Source organism: Asterias amurensis, chromosome 15 (genome assembly GCF_032118995.1).
Source record: "Asterias amurensis chromosome 15, ASM3211899v1".
NCBI classification, from domain to species: Eukaryota; Metazoa; Echinodermata; class Asteroidea; order Forcipulatida; family Asteriidae; genus Asterias; species Asterias amurensis.
In genome coordinates, this window is record NC_092662.1 from 12,780,327 (window position 1) to 12,802,489 (window position 22,163).

General features: G+C 39.8%; 1 protein-coding gene across 4 annotated transcripts in view; it reads right to left on the bottom strand.

The window, feature by feature from the left end:
• LOC139947838 (laminin subunit alpha-1-like) overlaps positions 1-22,163 on the bottom strand; it is a 54,177-nt gene that overhangs the window by 30,428 nt on the left and 1,586 nt on the right. For 3 of the 4 annotated variants that reach the window (XM_071945636.1, XM_071945635.1, XM_071945637.1), the window contains 10 exons: positions 17,582-18,372; positions 12,048-12,248; positions 10,767-10,890; positions 9,380-9,547; positions 8,170-8,208; positions 6,035-6,190; positions 4,603-4,715; positions 3,480-3,698; positions 1,566-1,715; positions 335-467 (listed from right to left, as the gene is read on the bottom strand). In XM_071945636.1, coding sequence (XP_071801737.1) covers positions 335-467; positions 1,566-1,715; positions 3,480-3,698; positions 4,603-4,715; positions 6,035-6,190; positions 8,170-8,208; positions 9,380-9,547; positions 10,767-10,890; positions 12,048-12,248; positions 17,582-18,232 — 1,954 coding nt within the window. In that variant the 5' untranslated portion in view covers positions 18,233-18,372. The remainder of the gene's footprint in view (positions 1-334; positions 468-1,565; positions 1,716-3,479; positions 3,699-4,602; positions 4,716-6,034; positions 6,191-8,169; positions 8,209-9,379; positions 9,548-10,766; positions 10,891-12,047; positions 12,249-17,581; positions 18,373-22,163) is intronic. The other variant, XM_071945638.1, reaches the window with a different exon arrangement.

Here is a 22,163-nt window from a genome sequence, read left to right on the forward strand (position 1 = left end):
AATACCTTCTCGGTCAAAAACATCATCACTTTTTGGTCAAAAAGTAAAATAAATGCAAAAATTATAATTGTTAAATGATTTCTTTCAACACAACACCCGTCCAGCTATGAAATGGTAAAGCCCTCCGCCGCCCTCGGGTAAACAACTCCTTATAAGGGAATGCTGTGCGCGTCGCGCGTATCGCGTGATGTGGCACAACTGTTTCAGCTGTTGCTCTCGACCAATAGGAATGAAGAAACTGTCTTAAACAAAGGTTTATACACACCCACGTGACACGCTCTCTGAGCGAAAACTGTCTGAGGTATTTATGAATGTTTCTTAATATCTTGCTAACCTCCAACTCCAGCGGTTTGTACATCAGACACAAGTGAAATAGTCGTTCCTGGCAATGACTGTCCACTGCATTCATAAGGCACTGGTGACTGCTGAGTCAGCTCTATACGCACGCTCTGGAAAATACCGGTGCTCTGTTGAAAGTAAAGACAGGTATTGAAGAAAGAAGAGATGAATTGGAATGAACAGGGATGAGATTTGCCAAATGTGAAAATTCCTGAAAATGGCTTACATGCATTTAAAAAAAAAAAGAAATCACCGCTCTCCTAGTGACATCATGCACCTGGGGCCAGCCCCAAGTGACCCGTTCCACAAGCAGGGCACTGGGGGCTGACCCCTGGAATGACGTCAAAGCTATTTAAACGCACTGGGAGCATACCGGGTCGACACATGGAAGCTAATTGAAACACCAAAACCACCACTCTGTAGGTTTGGACACAATTTTGACTTGTTCTCCCTTTGGAGACACTATACTTCTTTCAAAAATATTGGAAGGCTCATACAAGGATATTTTTTGAGAAAAACCTGAATTCAGGAAAAATGCTGAGAAATCACACACCTTAATGAAGAAGCTCAAGTTAGACAATTGCCTACATGTGTTTACAGTCGACTGCAAGCGTTAAGTCTTGAGGTTACTGAGATGGCCACGTGCTAAAGTTAGACAGGTACTTGAGCAAAAATGGCAAGTCGTGATCTTTGCTGAATTTCACTTGAAATGTTTTCAATCAATAAGGAAATCGAGTCATATAACAATAAATAGATTTTAATTTTATTTTGTAATTTAATTTTAATTTGTGAAAAGCTGTTACGTCATCACTCATGTTACGTCATAGATGGCAGCTCCAATTTGTATAGCCGCTTTGTTGCAGGGTGGAGGTATAACAAAGCAAACTCCCTCGCATGACGTCAAAGTGTTGTCATTTTGACACACGCCGTCAACGGCAGAAGTGTTTTTAATTTTTTCAAAACCTTGAGGTTAGGGCCTGATTTTTTAATTGATAATTCCGAAAAATTCAGAAGTGTTCAAATATCAAAATTACATTTATATGGTAAACAAACACGTTATAAACAAGATTAAAAAGCATTCCTGTAAAAAAAACGAATTCGCCCAAGTACCTGTTTAAGGCTTTGCATGATCAAGTATTGACATCGGTAAGATTTGTGTCGCACATAAATGGTAATCTCACTTTCGCAAACCTAATGGTTTTTTATTAAAAGTGAGAAGAACATACCTCATATCTTAGAACCAGTTCATAGTTCTGGGTGCTTGGAACCACGACATCAGCAAATGTGACGATAGTGTTTGGTGAGACGGTAAGAAAGCCTCGGCCTGTGTGCCTTGCAGTGTCTGCACTAGATGGCCTCTCTTCAATACTAACAACCTGAAGAAAGACAGATTCACAAGGAAAACATCAAATCAGAAACAGGAAAACATCAAATCAGATGAGGTTTAAGGCAGCACCATGTGTAAATCTCTTTTCCTGGTTCTGCCTTCCCGCACCATCAAGCCAAGCCCAACTACCAGTTAACGACACTGGACACTATTGGTAATTGTCTTCTCGCTTGCTGTATTTCAACATATGCACAAAATAGCAAACCGTTGAAAATTTGAGCTCAATCGGTCATCGAAGTTGCGAGATAATAATGAAAGAAAAAAAACCCTTGTCACACGAATTTGTGTGCTTTCAGATGCTTGATTTCGAGACCTCAAATTCTAAACTTCAGGTCTTGAAATCAAATTCGTGGAAAATTACCTCTTTCTCGAAAACTACGTCACTTCAGAGGTAGCCGTTTCTCACAATGTTCTATACCATCAACCTCTCCCCATTACTCGTTACCAAGTGAGGTTTTCTGCTGATACTTATTTTGAGTAATCAAACTGTTTATCTATATTCTACTACTACGGAGTAGTTTTATCGGATTGTTTGAGAGCCTTCTCAGTTTAAGAAAAGAACTGTCCTGCTTTTCGTGCGTTGTGGAAGTGTCATGGCCGAGCGGTTAAGAGCACCGAATTCAAACTCTGGTGTTTCTGATCAGCAGAGTGTGGGTTCGAATCCCCAGCCGTGACACTTGTGTCCTTAAGCAAGACACTTCACCATTGCTTCGTCCTTCGGATGGGACGTTAAACCGTTGGTCCCATGTGTTATGTAACGCATGTAAAAGAACCCAGTGCACTTATCGAAAAGAGAAGGGGTTCGCCCCGGTGTTCCTGGTCCGATCGGCAGCAAATTGCGCCACAGCACCTTGTAAAACATTACATGGTGCTATAAGAATTAGGTCTCATAATTCAAAAACAGTCCCACATCTTGCAGGAAATACTGTGTTACAGCGCCAGGAGCGTCACTGAGTGACGGACATGTGCGCTATATAAGAAGCCACAATTATTATTATTATTATTATTTAACTACTACTTGGGCGGAAGGTATAGAAAATTGGCTGGGACTACTACTTTAGCTCATAGGATTTAGCTCACTCGTCTTAATTTTAGGACTGGCCATACATTTTAATATGTCTTGGGACTAGTCTTAAAGGGACTGGTCCTGACTCTTTGCGGGATCGACCCCTGATATGATATAATTGTAAGTGTATTTCCTATATGGACTCCTTTTTAAAGTATTGTAAGTTTAACTAATCTTTTTATAGTAGTGCTTTTCCATAACTTTTTAAATTTCGCGGTTTGTGGTTTTAACTATTGGCTGGTCCATGTTGTGGTTTATATTTTTAGAAATATTTTATGCTCGTGGGTTTTTTGCTCTTGTTTGCAGCTATTTTTAATGTGTACAGCGCCTTGGGGTCCAGTCATGGATGTAAGGCGCTTTATAAGCATTGTTTATTATTATTATTGTTTATTATTATTATTATTATTATTATTATTATTAGGATAGCTATTAAGTGCACTACCGCGGAGTGAGTTCTTAAATTGGTCTCAACGTTTCGACTAGCTTGCTCTAGTCATCGTCATTGTGTTTCATATAATTATTGCTCTAGAAGTTCTTTAACATCCTTGTTCAATAGACTTTCTTAAAAACTACTTATATGTTCATTTTTCAATTCGAAAATAAATGCCAAGTTGAATTGTTTTTTATTATTTTTTAAACGAACACGTTATCATTTCGTTGATTTATTTACACTAATCGGAGACTCACTTTATCAGCAAACGCCAATTCAGCCTCCAATGTCAACTGGTCGAGTTTTGGAACGTAGAATCCGGGCATGGTTTCATTGCAGGCGCGCCTGGCAATATTGGGTCGGCAGGTACAGGTCCCTGTGGTGGCATCACATTGGCCACTCAAAGAGGCTCCGTCGCTGCAATTGCAGAGAGAGCAGCCGTCTGGGTTGTTGGCGTCAAGGCTATAACTTCCAGTCTGGGAGAAAGCATCGAGGAAAAGTAAAATATTAATTTGATACAATTAATTTTTGTGCCCGTTATGAAACACTCTTTTAAGGGTTTTGATACCTTTTGTAGATCAAGTTTTTTGGTCATGAAGCGAGTCCCTACTCACTGTGAATGAAGATGTTTGTAATATCATTTTCCTGTAGAAGTTTTAGCTTCATCGGTTGTCAACTTTTTGAGAAAAAAAAGTGAAAATAATCACAGAGCAATGTTTTCCGGAGAGTCACGTAAATAAGTTGTACATGCTAAAATAATTTTCATGACATTTTTTTTACACTCATTTTCCAAAAGCTACAGCACCTCAGCAAGTAATATATTTTGAGGGAAGCTTTCTACCATAATTATCTTCAACCCGTGTAATTTTAATGTCAATCAGTGGAACTTGTGTTTTGTGTCCTACAATAAGTACCCAAACCCTTTAAAGGGAAGGTACCCTATTGGTAATTGTCAAAGACCAGTGTTCTCACTTGGTGTATCTCAACATATGCATAAAATAACAAACCTGTGAAAATTTGAGCTCAATTGGTCATCGAAGTTGGGAGAAAATGATAAAAGAAAAACACCCTTGTTGGACGAATGTGTGTGCTTTCAGATAGGAATAAAAGACTTCTAGCTAGAAGTCTTATATTATTTTAGTGAGAAATTACCTCTATTTCAAAATCTATGCTACTTCAGAGGGAGCCGTTTCTCACATTGTTTTATACTATCAACAGCTCTCCAATGCTCAATACCAAGTAAGTTTTTATGTTAATATTTGTTTTGAGTAATTACCAAACGTGTACCTTCCCTTGCATGTAACAAGAAGCAGTACTGTTGTCACATTTGGGCGGGAACTTCTGCCTGTCAATACTGTACCATAACTTCAAATGTCTTACCATGCACGTGTCACACCGGTTCCCCTCTACATTGGTCTTGCAGATACACTGCCCGGTCCCCTTGTTGCAGAAGTTTGTTGACCCCAAGGAACCAATGGGATCACAGTCACATTCTAAATGAAAACGAAAGAAGAGAGCATGTTACCTATTTCATGGGATTTGAGGAATTACATGGTGAGGTATCAGTTTGGTTTGCGGTAACACCATGTGTGTGTCTACTTGCCAGGTAGAGTTTGTTCTTTTGTTGCTATATATTCTACTACTGCGGAGTAGATTTTTGGATTTTCTGGAGACTTCTCAGTTCTAAAAAGAACTGTCCAGGGCCCAATTTCATGCTGCTAAGCACAAAAATTTGCTTAGCATGAAATTTCTTCCTTGATAAAAACAGGATTACCAACCAAATTTCCATTTGTTGCATGTTGCTTTCTTACTGGTATTCAGCTGTTGTTCGCTTGTCCTGAACATTTTGTGGAAATTTGGTTGGCATTCCTGTTTTTATCAAGGGAGAAGTTTCATGCTATGCAAATTTTTGTGCTTAGCAGTGCTATGAAATTGGGCCCTGCTATTTAACTACTACCTTGGCGGAAGATAAAGAAAATCCACTACTTTAGCTTATAGAGGATTAACTTCACTACCACGATATGAATTCTTAAACTGGTCTCAATGTTTCGACTAGCTGGCTCTAGTCATCTCCAGGAGACTGAAGAAATGTAGGTTTATATCACACTGCTGTTGCTATGGATCGACCAATCATAGTCGAGGATTCAAGTTTGCTTGAAGATCACAAAGTTTCTGATGATTTCACATCCTGTGCTTTGTCTTTAAAAGCACTGGACTCTTTTGGTAATTGGCCAGTATTCTCACTTGGTGAATCGCAACAGAGGCATACGTAACAAACCTGTGAACATTTTGGCTCAATTTGTCACCAAATTTGCAAGAGATGAAAGAAAAAACACACTTGTTGCATTACTTTGTGTGCTTTCAGATGCATAATAAAAAGGTTCAGCTGAAGTAGTTTATTTTTTTTGAGTGAGAAATTACCTTTCTCAAAAACTACATTACTTCGGTGAGAGCCGTTTCTCACAATGTTTTTTATTGCCAACAGCTCTCTATTGCTTGTTACCAAGAACATGTTCCCAAGTACTTCTAGCTACAAGTCTTTTATTATTTTAGTGAGAAATTACCTCTTTTTCAAAATCTATGCTACTTCAGAGGGAGCCGTTCCTCACAATGTCTTATACTATCAACAGCTCTCCAATGCTTGTTACCAAGTCAGTTTTTAAGTTAATATTTGTTTCGAGTAATTACCAAACGTGTACCTTCCCTTTAATGCAAGTCCCTTTACCAAGTATAAAGTAAAAGGTAAGAACAGCCTCTGTAGAACAGCTTATCATTTGTGTAAATGAGCTCAGAGTTTTTCACATTAACTTACGTTGGCATCCTGCAGGATTCAAAATGTCCAGATTGTAGAAAGTATCCTTACATTCATCACACAGTAAGTTCTGTACGTTAACTTTACACGCACAACTCCCATCAGTCTCATTACAAACACTGCCCGCTACTGTGCCGTTATCATTACACATACATGCTGTGGAAGACAAAACAAAAGTAGTGAGAGTATTAGTATTGATTTTAAGTTTTAATTTTAATTTTAATTTAGTTGTGGGTTGACCAAAGAGCAATTGACACGAGTGGGATTTGAACCGAAACGCTACGGATTAACATGCAGGTGCTCTACTAACTGTGCTATCCAGCCTATTTGTTTTGTAACGCAAAAAAGAAACCAGTGCACTTATCGAAAAGAGAAGGGGTTCGCCCCGGTGTTCCTGGCTGTGGCTGCTGTATGCCCCGTAGCACCTTGTAAACCCTTATAAGGTGCTAAAAAATTGGGTTTCAAAATTCATCACTGCAATTACCTATCTTTCTGAAAGTTTGTATATACTCAGCGCCTTGAGTACCTTGTTTGGTAGATACAAGCGCTACATGTATATAAGACTTCAATATTGTTATTATTATATTATTATTAATATTATCCTATGTTGGTGGAATCCCTATATTGTCAATATCTTTGTGACAGTCAGGAGTGCTGGCACTTTACTCCGGAGGTTGTTGGGACATGCAGGGTTCTGCCCAGTATTTCATTAGTGGTGGAAAAATGTTTCCCTGGGAAACCATTGTGAGATGGATCAGTTACATGGAAGATCATATAAATAGACTCAAATCAAAGGAGTGCTCAACATGACTGGCTTTGGATACCATTTTTACTGGTAAATACACATTTTTACATTTTGTAATAATTCAAAAATTGTGAAAATGTGTGGTGGTCGGAAACAGAGGAAATTTTCGGCACCGACCACTGTGGGCAGAACCCTGGACATGACTATAGTGTAATACATAGATTTAACATTTTACTCAGGTCAAACTCTAGTTAATGGAATTTTGAGTGTGCGAGTGGAGAGGAGTGTTCTAGGTGACGACGACTGAAGAACTGAGGTACGCTTGAAACAGCGTACAGGTATGATTTGATTTTAACTACATGGTGAATGTGACAACACAATGGTTACCGAGGTGCTGGACCTTGGTCAGAGGATGTACATGTATGTGAGAACCAAGTCTCTTGCACTAAGGGTATAAGGGGAAGTCAAAGGAGTAGTCAAAGCCAAAAGTGAAAGTCCAGGAGATGTTTTATAGGAATTTGGCGGTGGGGGAAACTCAAAGGGAATCATATCATTGGCTGAGAGTTGTGCACAATTATTTTGTCCGGCCTCAGCAATGGCAGCCAATACAAGAAGTTTATGAACACAGACTAACAAATATCCATAGACTAAAATAAGTCCCTTCACCAAATAGACATGCAAATGAAATGCATAAAGTCCAATAAACCATTGGAAACAATTGAAAACAGTAAAAAAACAAATTATTTTGCAGGCTGAAAAATTCAATAATGTTTTGGGTTATTGGAGAGGGCCAGGCGGTTAAGAGCATCGGACTCAAGCTCTGGTGTTTCTGATCAGCAGAATGTGGGTTTGAGTCCTGGGCCCAATTTCATAGTGCTGCTTAAAAGTAAGCAAACTTTCGTGCTTACTGTAGCAGAAAAATTGCCTAAGTTGCAATCGTATTTCACTTCACAGGTAAGCAGACAAATTAGGCGGCCATATTGCGCGTTTACCATGGATCTGCATTGTGACATCATTTATTTTTGTGCAGTAAGCACTGGAAGGTTAGCATGCCTTTTCGTGTGCTTACGGCTAGAAGCACTATGAAATGGAAATCACACAGTAAGCACAAAATCGGCTGCTAAGCAGCACTATTAAATTGAGCCCTGGTCCTGGCACTTTTGTCGTCGACCAAAGCACTTTTACCATAAATTCCTTCATCATTCTGATTGGAAATTAAACCATAAATTCTATGTTCTAGGATTGGAAGTGCATGTAAAAGAACCCAGAACACTTAGGCCTATCAAGGACAAATATGGGTTAACTCTTTGAGGAAGGGGGGGGGGTCATGAGAAGCGTAAGAAAACTCTAACCCCTGAATGAAAAAGGAATAATTATGTTAGTTACTCACGCCAGCAATATTGACTACATGGATAAGGAGCCATGAGATCTGTTAGGAGCAAGATATACTGTTAATAACTCTGTTGTGATCCAAAATATTGTGCAAGACTCGTGAGTATCGAACACTAAGAAAAAACACCTGCAGCACAGATTATATTTTGCTATATAATTAAATGTCAACTCTTTTTATATGAAATTCTTAAACGACCAAGAACCCGTAAGTTTCAATTTTTATTTACATAAACACAGATAACTTGTAATTTTGTTTTACATTGAAACAAAATTAAAACCTTTTAGCCTTCAAGAAAGACTCTGCTAGGGTTGAAACGTCAGGCCATTAACTTCTTGTTTCGAAAGTTAAAACTTGGGACAAGGATGTTTATTTTTCAGAAAACCCATTTGCCAATTCTTCCTCGACTTTTTGCTCTACCATTTTGATAGGTTTAATGATAACATGAACATCAGTTCGGCAAAATTCTTAACTGTTTACATGTTGACTGTAAATAATCAAGTGTTATACTCAGGGGTCGATTTCACAAAGAGTTTGGACTCATCTTATTTCAAGTTAGGATTAATTTTAAGGTCTGCATGCTATGTACAGTGCAGGGTTGGGACTCGTCCTAAGTCCTAAGATAGTTAGGAAGAGTTTTGTGAGATCGAAGACTGGTTTTCTTTGTTGATTTGTTCAATCTGCATGCATGAGGACCCAAAATTCATCATTTGGGGTTACCCTTACTCAGTGCTTTCCTGAATTTTCTGAAACTTGGGAAAGTACTGAGTATACTTACACCCATCAGTGTTTTAGGGTAAAATAATATAAACAGACAAGCGCGATTGGAATACGGAAAACTAAAGCGCTTCTGCGTCCCTTATCCAACGAGGCCGAAGGCCGAGTTGGATATGGAACGCAGACGCAGACAAGATTTTTCGTATTTCCACGAGCGCGCGTGTTATAACAAATTTATCTTCAAGCAAACTTGGCGCGTGACATAGAACACACAAGACGCATGGTAGTGATATTAGCCGTGCCATATAGGTTTTTATCACCACTCCATTCTGCAAATCTGATTGGAGGATTAGCGTGTACTTGAAGATAATAGTCTTAATCCCTGTTGCAAATTTCACATAATTAGACCCAAGAATTGTTATAGTTTTGGAGATCTGCAAAAATTCAAACTTTTTATATAAATGTCTCTTTCAATCCATTTGAGTGAACTTACCAACACAAGTGTCATTATTTGCTGGGTCGGTCAACGGATTGCGGAAGAAGTTGTCATTACAATGCTCGCATTTATCTCCTGCAGTGTTCTCTGTACAATCCTGACACACGCCGTACTCCTTAACGGCATCGTAGACACAGCTGGCTGCATGACCGTTGCATCCACAATCTGTCCAGAAGCAATAAACAAATTTGACTTGCATTTGTAAAATAAATCAAAGTCAGTCTAATCATGGATGAATAGAGCAGTTAAGCGAATCTTTAAGCGAATCACACAATGAAAAACTATATAGTTATCCACTGTTCGATATTACTGTTAAATGTTTTCAATGCACACAGTATGTATTCTTAATAGTTTGTTCCATGTCTCATTGCTTTTAGTTTACATGCCTGAGTTTGTTCACGCTGTATTAGCGCCATTATGTGATGCAATCAGGCTAAATGAGTCAATTGTCGTAAATATCAGTAAGCTAAAAAAGGGCCAAAATGGGGAAAATTTTCACAAATATTTGTTTGGTAAAATTGAATGCCAAAATATATTATACTATATATTGACAACTTCCTTCCTGATAAATAACATCAAAAAAAGGGTTAAAATTAGCATTGAAAGAATAGGTGCTAATGTTTTTTCAATAAAAAACTCAACCTTTTTCTCAGTTATATTATCTAGCGTCTGTTGGTCAACTTTCACAAGTTTTGAACATGGGTCAACAAAGAACTCATTTGCTCGATCGCATCATATTTGTAATAGAAAATGCAATTTTAACTTTTTCTTTGATTTGATTCTGAGGAATAACATTTGACATTTTATTCACCGTTTAAAATGTTTTGCAAGCTCTGAACCTTGTTGCCGTACGCTTTGTAAGACCGGGAAAAAATGTTTGAAACCGTGTACAACCCTTTCGGAGTAATTCTGTTTACTTGAATGTTTTTAATGGAAATGGTATTTCAACTTGTTTTTAATGCACTTGTTCACTATTTTAATGTAATTTTGATATGTGTACACTTCTGAATTTTTCGTAATTATCGATTTAAAAATCAAGCCCTAACCTAAAGGTTTTGAAAAACTAAAAACACTTCCGCCGTTGACGGCACGCTTCAAAGGACAATGCTTTAGATGTCATTTGTGGGAATTTGCTTTGCGATACCACCACGCTGCAACAAAGCGACTTAACAAATTGGAGCTCCCAACTATGACGTTTTGAGAGTGATTACGTAACAAAGCTTTTCGCAAATCTCTCAGAAAAGCGCTGGGTAAGGGTACTCAAAATTATTGGGTTTTTTTACACAATTAAAATCTATTTATAATCATATGACTCGATTTCCTTATTCATTGAAAACATCTTAAATGAAATTCATAATCAACCAGAAGTTCAACTGTAGCTCACCTTGGCACACATTGTCTGCACTTAGCCCGACTGCCGCTTGCCATGGTCTGTTGTTGAACAGCGGCTTGCAGCGATCGCAGTGTAAACCTGCTGTGTTGTGTTGGCATACACAGTCAGAGCCATCCTGGGAAATAAGAGCAATCAAAATCAGGTTCTCATTAAAGACACTGGACACTATTGGTAATTGTCAAAGCCTGTCTTCTCACTTGGTAATATCTCAACATCTATGCATTAAATAACAAACCTGTGAAAATTTGAGCTCAATCGGTCATCGAGGATGCGAGATAATAGTGAAAGAAAAAAAACACCTTTTCACACAAAGTTGTGCGCTTTCAGATGCTTGATTTCGAGACCTCAAATTCTCAATCTGAGGTCTTGAAATCAAATTCGTGGAAAATTACTTCTTTCTCAATAACTACATTACTTCAGAGGGAGCCGTTTCTCACAATGTTTTATACTATCAACCTCTCACCATTACTCGTAATCAAGAAAGGTTTTATGATAATATATATTTTGAGTAATCACCAATAGTGTCCACTGCCTTTAACACATATATGAGTAAACACATTGGACTTTGAAGGCGAAGTATACCTTTCGGTTTTTTTCGAACTGCTCAAAAATGTAGATGTATTCAATAAACCTAACATGTGAAATTTTATATTACAGGTGGTTCGTTTTTGGCATATTGTCAAAAATCCGGAGTGAATATGTCCACACAAGAAGAATAATCACTAATAGGAACACAGTTACACAATCTGCTCAGATTCAAAATTTGAGGCATAAAAACTGTTAAATCTTATTTTATAACCAGTATTACATGTATGTAAGGCTGGGTCACACCAAACTAGTTCTCAAAACAGCAAAACACATCTTAACAAAAACCGTAAAACGGGTTTGGTCTGGCTGGAACGTCTAGCTTTAGCCGAAAATAACTATAATGTGACCCTAGTTACTTAAATTCTGTCTGTCTGTAAACGGAATAAATGTGCTACAACTGGACCCGGTTTGTGTGCAAACGGACCCTCTGTCTGTGTGCACACGCACATCCTAATGACGCCCATGTCTAGTACGTCCCTAGCTCGATTCAAGTCTGCAATTCTAGTTTCATAGTTCGTCCTTCTTGTTTTAAGTATGTTGCCACTCCTTCTTATTGCAGAATGGGATGGTCACCCGAAAATTTTGAGCAGGCTCAAAGTTCTGAAGCACCTTCTCGCTCAAACCGGTCCGAGCCCATCCATGAAGTTAACGTAGTGAGTTCGATGTGATGGGAGATTTTCTTACCTCTCCTTTGCATTCCTCTGCATGACCAAAGCACAGACACTGACCACTGACCAGCCAGTCAGCAATGGCAAAGTAATCTCTTAGCTGAACAGCGCTGCCCGGTAGACCCAGGGTGATGCGTACGTTGGTAACCGTGAAGTAATCCATGACATCCTTTTGGGAGAACTCCTCGCCCAGGAGTTGAGCCGGGTTGTATTGAGTCTTACAGGGCAAAGAAAATAAAAATAAAAATAAAAAACAACCAAATACAAATTTTCGTAATTAGCAGGGTTCTGCCCACAGAGGTCGGTCCCGAACAGCGAAAACCCGCCCGACACTCAGGATTCCCCAACCACCACTGGAAGAATTTCTTCAGTCTTTAACTTCCTCTACAGTAATTTGTCTACCTTCTATTTAGGGATATGTTTAATTATGTATTTTTTAAGATCATTATTGAAAAAAAAAACATTTTTCAGATTGATCTGCTCTCAGTTTTTTTTTTACTGATTTCACATAAACAAATCACAGATTAAGTGATGTTTCTGTTCCCAAAATGACTACATTCATAATGAGTCAAATTGACATGTTTATTTTGAAATCTGAACACTGAATATTTAAGGCAGTGGACACTATTGGTAATTGTAAAAGACTAGCCTTCACAGTTGGTGTATCTCAACATATGCATAAAATAACAAACCTGTGAAACTTTGAGCTCAATCCGAATCGGTCATCAAAGTTGCGAGATAATAATGAAAGAAAAATTACCCTTGTCACACGAAGTTGTGTGCGCTTAGATGGTTGATTTCGAGACCTCAAGTTCTAAATCTGAGGGCTCAAAATCAAATTCGTTGAAAATTACTTCTTTCGCGGAAACTATGGCACTTCAGAGGGAGCCGTTTCTCACAATGTTATACCATCAACCTCTCCCCATTACTCGTCACCAAGAAAGGTTTTATGGCAATAATTATTTTGAGTAATTACCAATAGTGTCCACTGCCTTTAACCTTTCCCTGAACTGTCATTTCAATCAGAACTTAGAAAAAACAACATGTCTCTAAGTACAGCAGCTTTGACTGGCCCATGATAACAGCCGTCATTGTTTGGAGAAAATTGGAGGCAAATCAACTGGAAATGGCTGTTGTTTGAGTATGAATGGGGCAGTTACGACAGTATTCATTCCAAATGAATGAACGTAGCAACGGACAATACCATTATGAGTTTGACCTTGTATACCATTGTGTACTCTTATAGTGTGGAACTCAATAAGTCATTACGTCACCAGAAATTAAAAGGAAAACTGAATTTGTACTTTTTCATATATTATACATCCTCCATAAAATTATTGATATATGGTTTTTAAGGTTGATGCAGTGCGTTACCTCAAGGACAAAGTATAGAATTTGTAATTATCTGATTATTATTATGATTATTATTATTATTATTATTATTTTTTTTTTTTTATCTGAAAGCTCACTGATCATAAAGTTCATAACAATGTCAATCTAACAGGATTTAATGCATTGCATGATCAGGTATCAATGTATACATTTGGTTGTGTTCAACACCATGTGCATTATTACAGGCATGAATTTGGTCAACCGGAAAAAAAGTAGGGATATTTTATCAAGTACAAGGTATGTAGGTTACATTAGACATTTCAGGCGATTGATTCACAAGGTTTTGCAGATTTTTCCAAGACCAAAACAAATTGGAAACCAGATTTTATTAAAGGCAGTGGCCACTATTGATAATTACTCAAAATAATTATTGCCATAAAACCTTTCTTGGTGAGTAATGGGGAGAGGTTGATGGTATAACATTGTGAGAAACGGCTCCCTCTGGAGTGCCATCGTTTTCGAGAAAGAAGTAATTTTCCACGAATTTGATTTCGAGACCTCAGATTTAGAACTTGAGGTCTCGAAATCAACCATCTAATCGCACACAACTTCGTGTGACTAGGGTGTTTTCTTCTTTCATTATTATCTCACCAATTTGATGACTGATTGAGCTCAAATTTTCACAGGTTAGTTATTTTATGCATATGTTGAGATACACCAACTGTGAAGGCTAGTCATTTGACAATTACCAAATAGTGTCCACTGCCTTTAAGTAGGAAGAATATCATGCCTTGTGTATATATCTACTCACTGCTGTATAGATTTGTTCTTAAAAAACTTGTCTTTTTGCTAGTGTTATCCACTAGTCGATGCTTAAAAAACAATAATTTTTAACAAAGAAATTGTCATTATAAATAACAAAATTCCATATTATTTCTAGAGGAGGTTGACATCATTTGCAGCACAACTTTAATTAGCATTAAGAGGGTTCATGTTGGATGGCAAAGGTTAACCAAAATTAGCATTAGAAATAGCCAACGCCTTAAAAATCACAGTCATTAAAAACAAAGAAATTGTTCTCATTATAAATTAACAAAAGCAAGTGTGTGCAGCCAACGCCTTATAAAAACAGTAATTTTAAACAAAGAAATTGTTCTCATTATAAATTAATAAAAGCAAGTGATACACGTGCAGGTCCAGGAGATAATAGAGAAACTGTTATGGTAATAATTCATTTTGAAAGTATTTAGTGAGGTAATTGCAACAGCTGCACCTGTGTGACGCACACATCAGTACCATGGTACGCATACGTGACATGTGCCATGTGTGTGTGCGCGCGAATTCTGATTTCTAGAGAATGATGGGTGTGGTGGACTGAAAGAGCTTCATGGCTTTTCCCTTATGAGTTATTTTAACGACCTCAGGCCTATAAAGGGCGTAGGTTGAAATCAGTTTGGTGATGCATTATTTTCCTAATTATAGAGTCTTTATGAAAGTGGAAATTACAAGTGTCTAACCTCATGTTAAAATGGTGTAAAATGTAATTTTATTTTATACTCTTGCCTTGCCTGACATTGCCTTGCCTTCCTGTGCCTTGCCCTGCCTTGCCGTGCATTGCCTTGCCGTGCATTGCCTTGCCTTGCTGTGCCTTGCCTGACATTGCCTTGCCTGACATTGCCTTGCCTGACAGTGCCTTGCCTTGCTGTGCCTTGCCTTGCCTGACATTGCCTTGCCTTGCTGTGCCTTGCCTTGCCTGACATTGCCTTGCCTTGCTGTGCCTTGCCTTGCCTGACATTGCCTTGCCTGACAGTGCCTTGCCTTGCTGTGCCTTGCCTTGCCTGACAGTGCCTTGCCTTGCTGTGCCTTGCCTTGCCTGACATTGCCTTGCCTGACATTGCCTTGCCTGACAGTGCCTTGCCTGACAGTGCCTTGCCTTGCTGTGCCTTGCCTTGCCTGACATTGCCTTGCCTTGCTGTGCCTTGCCTTGCCTGACATTGCCTTGCCTTGCTGTGCCTTGCCTTGCCTGACATTGCCTTGCCTGACAGTGCCTTGCCTGACAGTGCCTTGCCTTGCTGTGCCTTGCCTTGCCTGACATTGCCTTGCCTGACATTGCCTTGCCTGACATTGCCTTGCCTGACAGTGCCTTGCCTTGCTGTGCCTTGCCTTGCTGTGCCTTGCCTTGCCTGACATTGCCTTGCCTGACATTGCCTTGCCTGACATTGCCTTGCCTGACAGTGCCTTGCCTTGCTGTGCCTTGCCTTGCCTGACATTGCCTTGCCTGACATTGCCTTGCCTGACAGTGCCTTGCCTGACAGTGCCTTGCCTTGCTGTGCCTTGCCTTGCCTGACATTGCCTTGCCTGACATTGCCTTGCCTGACATTGCCTTGCCTGACAGTGCCTTGCCTTGCTGTGCCTTGCCTTGCTGTGCCTTACCTTGCCTGACATTGCCTTGCCTGACATTGCCTTGCCTGACATTGCCTTGCCTGACAGTGCCTTGCCTGACAGTGCCTTGCCTTGCTGTGCCTTGCCTTGCCTGACATTGCCTTGCCTGACATTGCCTTGCCTGACATTGCCTTGCCTGACAGTGCCTTGCCTTGCTGTGCCTTGCCTTGCTGTGCCTTACCTTGCCTGACATTGCCTTGCCTGACATTGCCTTGCCTGACAGTGCCTTGCCTTGCTGTGCCTTGCCTTGCTGTGCCTTGCCTTGCCTGACATTGCCTTGCCTGACATTGCCTTGCCTGACATTGCCTTGCCTGACAGTGCCTTGCCTTGCTGTGCCTTGCCTTGCTGTGCCTTGCCTTGCCTGACATTGCCTTGCCTGACATTGCCTTGCCTGACAGTGCCTTGCCTGACAGTGCCTTGCCTTGCTGTGCCTTGCCTTGCCTGACATTGCCTTGCCTGACATTGCCTTGCCTGACATTGCCTTGCCTGACAGTGCCTTGCCTTGCTGTGCCTTGCCTTGCTGTGCCTTACCTTGCCTGACATTGCCTTGCCTGACATTGCCTTGCCTGACAGTGCCTTGCCTTGCTGTGCCTTGCCTTGCCTGACATTGCCTTGCCTGACAGTGCCTTGCCTTGCTGTGCCTTGCCTTGCCTGACATTGCCTTGCCTGACAGTGCCTTGCCTTGCTGTGCCTTGCCTTGCTGTGCCTTACCTTGCCTGACATTGCCTTGCCTGACATTGCCTTGCCTGACAGTGCCTTGCCTTGCTGTGCCTTGCCTTGCTGTGCCTTGCCTGACATTGCCTTGCCTGACAGTGCCTTGCCTTGCTGTGCCTTGCCTTGCTGTGCCTTGCCTTGCCTGACATTGCCTTGCCTGACATTGCCTTGCCTTGCTGTGCCTTGCCTGACAGTGCCTTGCCTGACTGTGCCTTGCCTGACAGTGCCTTGCCTTGCTGTGCCTTGCCTTGCTGTGCCTTGCCTTGCCTGACATTGCCTTGCCTGACATTGCCTTGCCTTGCTGTGCCTTGCCTAGCCTTGCCTGACCTTGCCTAGCAAGGTCAGGCAAGGCCTATGTTTGCCTGACAACGACCTGATTGCCTTGCCTAGCCTTGCCTTGCTATGACTTGCCATGGCTTGCCTTGCCTAGCCTGACATTACCTTGCCTTGCCTAGCCCGACATTACCTTGCCTAACTTGACCTTGCCTAGCCTAGCCTTGCCTAATTGCCTGACATTGCCCAATATTGCCTTGCCTGACATTGCCTTGCCTCGCCTTGGCTCGCCTTACCTAGGCCCTGTTAATGTTCTTGCCATTCTCATAAGAACTTAATCTATCAAAATATGAGGTATATCACAAAACTGAATTTGACCTTGAAGCCCCAGTTTAGTCTTCAAAGGGAAACACAAGTCGGGGTGTCATGGCCGAGCGAATAAGAGCACCGAATTCAAGTTCTGGTGATTCTGTTCAGCGGAGTGTGGGTTCGAATCCCGGTCGTGACACTTGTGTCCCTGAGCAAGACACTTCACTGTAATTGCTTCTCTCCACCCAGGGGTAAATGGGTACCTGTGAGGGCAGAGTTGGTTCTTGTGATGGATTAGCCTTGATTGCTCTACATATTTGGCTGCACAGGCTGTATACTCCCCAGGGAGCTGAGATGGTTTAAGGAATGATTTAAGGCCCAGTGACCAGGGGTAATAATGTTGATGCGCCATGAGCGTCACCGCATGACGGACCTGAGCGCTATATAAGAAGCCACTATTATTATTAGTATATCACTTACCTCCTGAATATCTGAGTTGGGTACTTGGGTTGATAAGTCCCCAACTACGTACCTCTCCTCACAAATAGCCGAGTAGCTAAGCGTCGCTCTCTCCACAGGAACACCACTGAAGGTTTCAGCGCAACTGATGGCATAGTACTGCAGTGGTGACCAGTTAATACCAAAATCTGCACTTTTTTCAATGATCAAACTCTTTGGGCGTAGACTCCGGAAGGCCAGCCGAGTCCCTTGAAATAAGAATTTGTCTCCGAGCGTAAGGAGCAGCTCCACGTCCTGTGCTCCATTCCGTGATTGCCACCAGGAGTCCAAGTTAGGTGCTGAAAAGAAAAAAACCTTGGTTGCATCGTAGAGGGCGGTTTGCGGATGGGCGAGGTCCGGATCGCTCGCATCGCACGTCTGTTGTTGGTATTGTTCCCCCCCCTGGCTAGTGAGGTGGAGCTCAAATACACTGGGCGGGGTCCCGCAGGTGGAGCTGGTGGAGATCGTTCTGTTTGGCAAGTCTTGGATGAGGTTTATGAAAGGCGGGTAGCACGCTTTATCCTGGCAATTGGGAGTGTCTTGTCCAGCGACCCTCAAAATGCAGCATTGGTGGGTAGTCCAGATTATCAGCAACACATAACTCCACAACCTCATGACTGCATGTATTGCCATTTCTCTTGCTATAAAATTCTAGCACCAATCTTTGGTGGGTTCAAAACTATGCGGTGCAGTTGGCCAACTATCACTTCTCAATAAATGCATCTTTGTTCCATGCTCTTTCTCTTTGTTGCCACTTGCCTCTTTGCATAGATCTAAAAAATACAAAATATGACAACAAAATAAAAAATAACGTACTTTTTTAGTTTCAGTCATTTGCCATTTGATAAAAACAAACACGAACAACAGGGCTTGAGTTTGAAGAAGAAAAAATTAATAGGCTTGTTTGTTATGCTCAAAATGTTTACTATACCAAACTTCCTGAATGTGTTTGAATCCCTCTATCTAAAACCACATTCCTTCGAGGGGAATTAATTCTCAAAATTGTAACAGCTGCAGTACTTCTTACCAAGTAAGTTTTGATGGTTATTAATTTGTGTATTAATAAGGCCTACCAAATGTCAACAAACCCTTTTTAACAGATAAAATACTCTATTTATTTATGAAATACGAATGCTTTAGGCTATGTATAGTTATATAAGGTATGCATAATATAACACATAGTCTCTCTGGTCCTTGCATGTTTGCACGGAATATTTAACACAAATAGTGCACCAGATGTGACTGCCTTTTTAATAAGAGTTCTAGATTCTGGTTACCTTCTGAGTAAATGTCAGGAAAACCTGTTGGCCAGACAGCGGTTTCTATGAACTGAAAGACTGAAAGTTCTTTTTTTAAATAAGCTGGCATTCTGGTTGTTCCCTTTTTTTTTCAAGGCAAGGTTTTGGTTTCAAATTGTTGTTTACCGAGCAAATAAGCAAGGTTCACCCTTAAATTGTTAGCTTCTGATACACTTTTAAAAGGTTTATACAGCTTTTGTAGATCAATTTGGCAATGACATGAATCACTACTCACTGTGAATGAAGATGGTATAAATAAGGGAATCAATGTGTGGTGAAGTGGTTTTCAACTAGTGGTTTAATCCCAACGAGGCCTGGTTCTTGATAATTGAAAACCGATTCAACACACTTTGATTCCCATTCATAAATGCCTTTTCAGTAAAAAAACATCAACACTTATGGTCAAAAAGTAAAATAAATGCAAAAATTATAATTTTTCAATGATTTCTTTCAACACAACACCCCTCCAGCTATGAAATGGTAAGGCCCAGTCAAGGCCCTCGGGTAAACAATTCCTTATAAGGGAATGCTGTGCGCGTCGCGCGTATCGCGTGATGTGACACAACTGTCTCGGCCGTTGCTCTCGACCAATAGGAATGAAGAAACTGTCTTATAAGCACAGGTGCAAACTCGGGTGTCACACCCACGTTTCAACACTTTTTACTGGTCATAAACAAAGGTTTATACACACCCACGTGACACGCTCTCCACCAATAGGAATAGCGAAACTGAGGTATTTATGAATTTAATTTAATCTGTAAAAGTTTAAGCTTGATTAGTCGTCAAGTTTTTAGAAAAAAAAACTGAAAATCACAGAGCAATGTTTTCAGGAGAGTCGCTTAAAACATTGTGTGTACATGATAAAATTAATTTTCTTGAAATAGCTTTAGGTCGGTTTTACTCATTTCTAAAAGAGTTCAGCACCTCAGCAAGTAATATTAATTTAAGGGGAGTTTTTTACTAGCTGGATTATCAGTATTACGTTTATTGTAAATCTGTCACTGTTTGTATTTTGTGCCGTACAAAAAGTACCAAAACCCTGAAAGCAAGGGAGAGATGTTCACAAAGCAATTTGTTTCCCAATTATTTCATTGTATACAAGCTGACTACACCATCATACTACACACTCAACAGTTTTTTCAGACTACACAATTACAAAAGGTCGAGAGGGGTCACTGAAAACAGGTTTATGAACATGGATCATGCCCCCACACAATGTGAATGCACTCTGTTGGATTCAATGTGAATAAATTAACATGTTGTGATTATGAAAGGCTATTCACCTAACAGCTAAATTCAAATTCTTGAAAGCTTTGCTTGGAAAAAACCAAACCAGAACATGACAAAGGCTTTAGGCCTAAGCATGTTAAGTCTTTAGAAATGTAACTCAGTACCAAGGATAGTGTTAGCCAGAGGGGGTGTCTGGGTGTCTTTTTGACACCCTGTTTTAAATTTGGACGGCCTGTTTTATCTGTCATTTACATAGTGAGTGTACAGTAATTGAACAGTTTGAACACCCAGTTTAAAAATTTCCAGCAGATTTTCCAGGAAAAATTGCAGTGCTCCTTCAAGAACAAAATTTAAGGCCTGTATATTTTCCATTTTACTATGGCACTATAATTGGCACTAAACCCCATTGTCTTCATGTGTAGGAAACCCTCCTGAATACCTCAAGAAAATTGTATAAAAAATACTTTGACTATGATCCAAGATAGGTACTTCAACTCTAATTATATTTTGGGTTCTCCCAAAATCAAATTTACCTGGTGTTTATATTGGTTCTAAAAGCACTAACCGTTGCAACACTGCAATCTGTCATAAAACTGACATTGGTTTTCTCTTGATGAATGATGATTTTGTGTGAAAATATTAGTAACAAAATGCATTTGGATCGGCCTGATTATATTTTACATTAAAGGGAAGGTACACGTTTGGTAATTACTCAAAACAAATATTAACTTAAAAACTGACTTGGTAACTAGCATTGGTGAGCTGATGATAGTATAAAACATTGTGGGAAACGACTCCCTCTGAAGTAATGTAGTTTTTGAAAAGTAGTTTCTCACTAATATCAAAAGACTTCTAGCTAGAAGTCTTTTATTCCTACTGAAAGCACACAAATTCGTCAGGGGTGTTTTTTCTGTCATCATTTTCTCCCAACTCCGATGACCAATTGAGCTCAAATTTTCACAGGTTTGTTATTCTATATGCATGTTGAGATACACCAAGTAAGAACACTGGTCTTTGACAACTACCAATAGTGTACAGTCCTTTTAAGCCTAGTGTGCATGTAGCGTGTGCATGAGGAGAACCCTGATAACTATGAATTTATCTAAAAAAGGCCAGTTAGTGTTTTTGAGTTATTTTGCTCTATACAGTAAATTCAGACAACTTCTATAATATGACTTTGGAGGACTGTTGACCAGTAATCAGTCAAGATTAACAAAAAATCAACCCTGGACAAAATCCAATATGAGCAAAAATAATTGAAACTCCACATGCATTTTTAAGAAATTATAAACAACTCAGGGTGTGTTATGTTTTACATTTGACACTATACGCTTGAACAGCAACAATAACTCGTGAAATGAAAATAAAAGAGCTGTCATCCATCATCCATGTAACTATAAACAATATCAGACAAGTTGCCCTACTATTGCGTTTCAAACTCCCAGTGCTTCTCAAGTTTCTATTTGTCAGTTAATCACCATAGTTACCGCCAACAACACAATTGTCTGCAACCTTGGTCACAGCGTCCTAAGAAACAACCCCTTGCAGAGTTCCAACCACTATAAAGCTGAGTTGTAGTGGTTTTTTAAAAGGTTGTGGTTTCAGAATTTAACGCTTGGTTAGACAACAGCCTAGAGGTCAATAGTTTAAGATTCTGTTTCAAACGTTAAGAGGAATGACATTGTAAGGGATTACTTACGCTGCCTTAAACTTGAAAAGAGTGCAATTTGTTTAGAATGCTGTATCCCTGGTAATTTTTTTCTTGTTGAATATTTCCACAAACTTGATATGAATAACACACATGATCAGTGAACATTTGAAATTTAAGCAACTGTCACTTAGAGCCATTATACACTTTCGGAACAGAAAAAAAAAAAAGTTCACAGATTTACAATAACTTACAGGGCTTACAGAAGGTGGTAAAAGACTTCTCTTGAAATATTATTCCATGAAATGCTTTACTTTTTGAGAAAACATGAAAACAATTATCAATTCTCGACAACGAGAACTAGGGATTATACTTTTTATAGTAAACA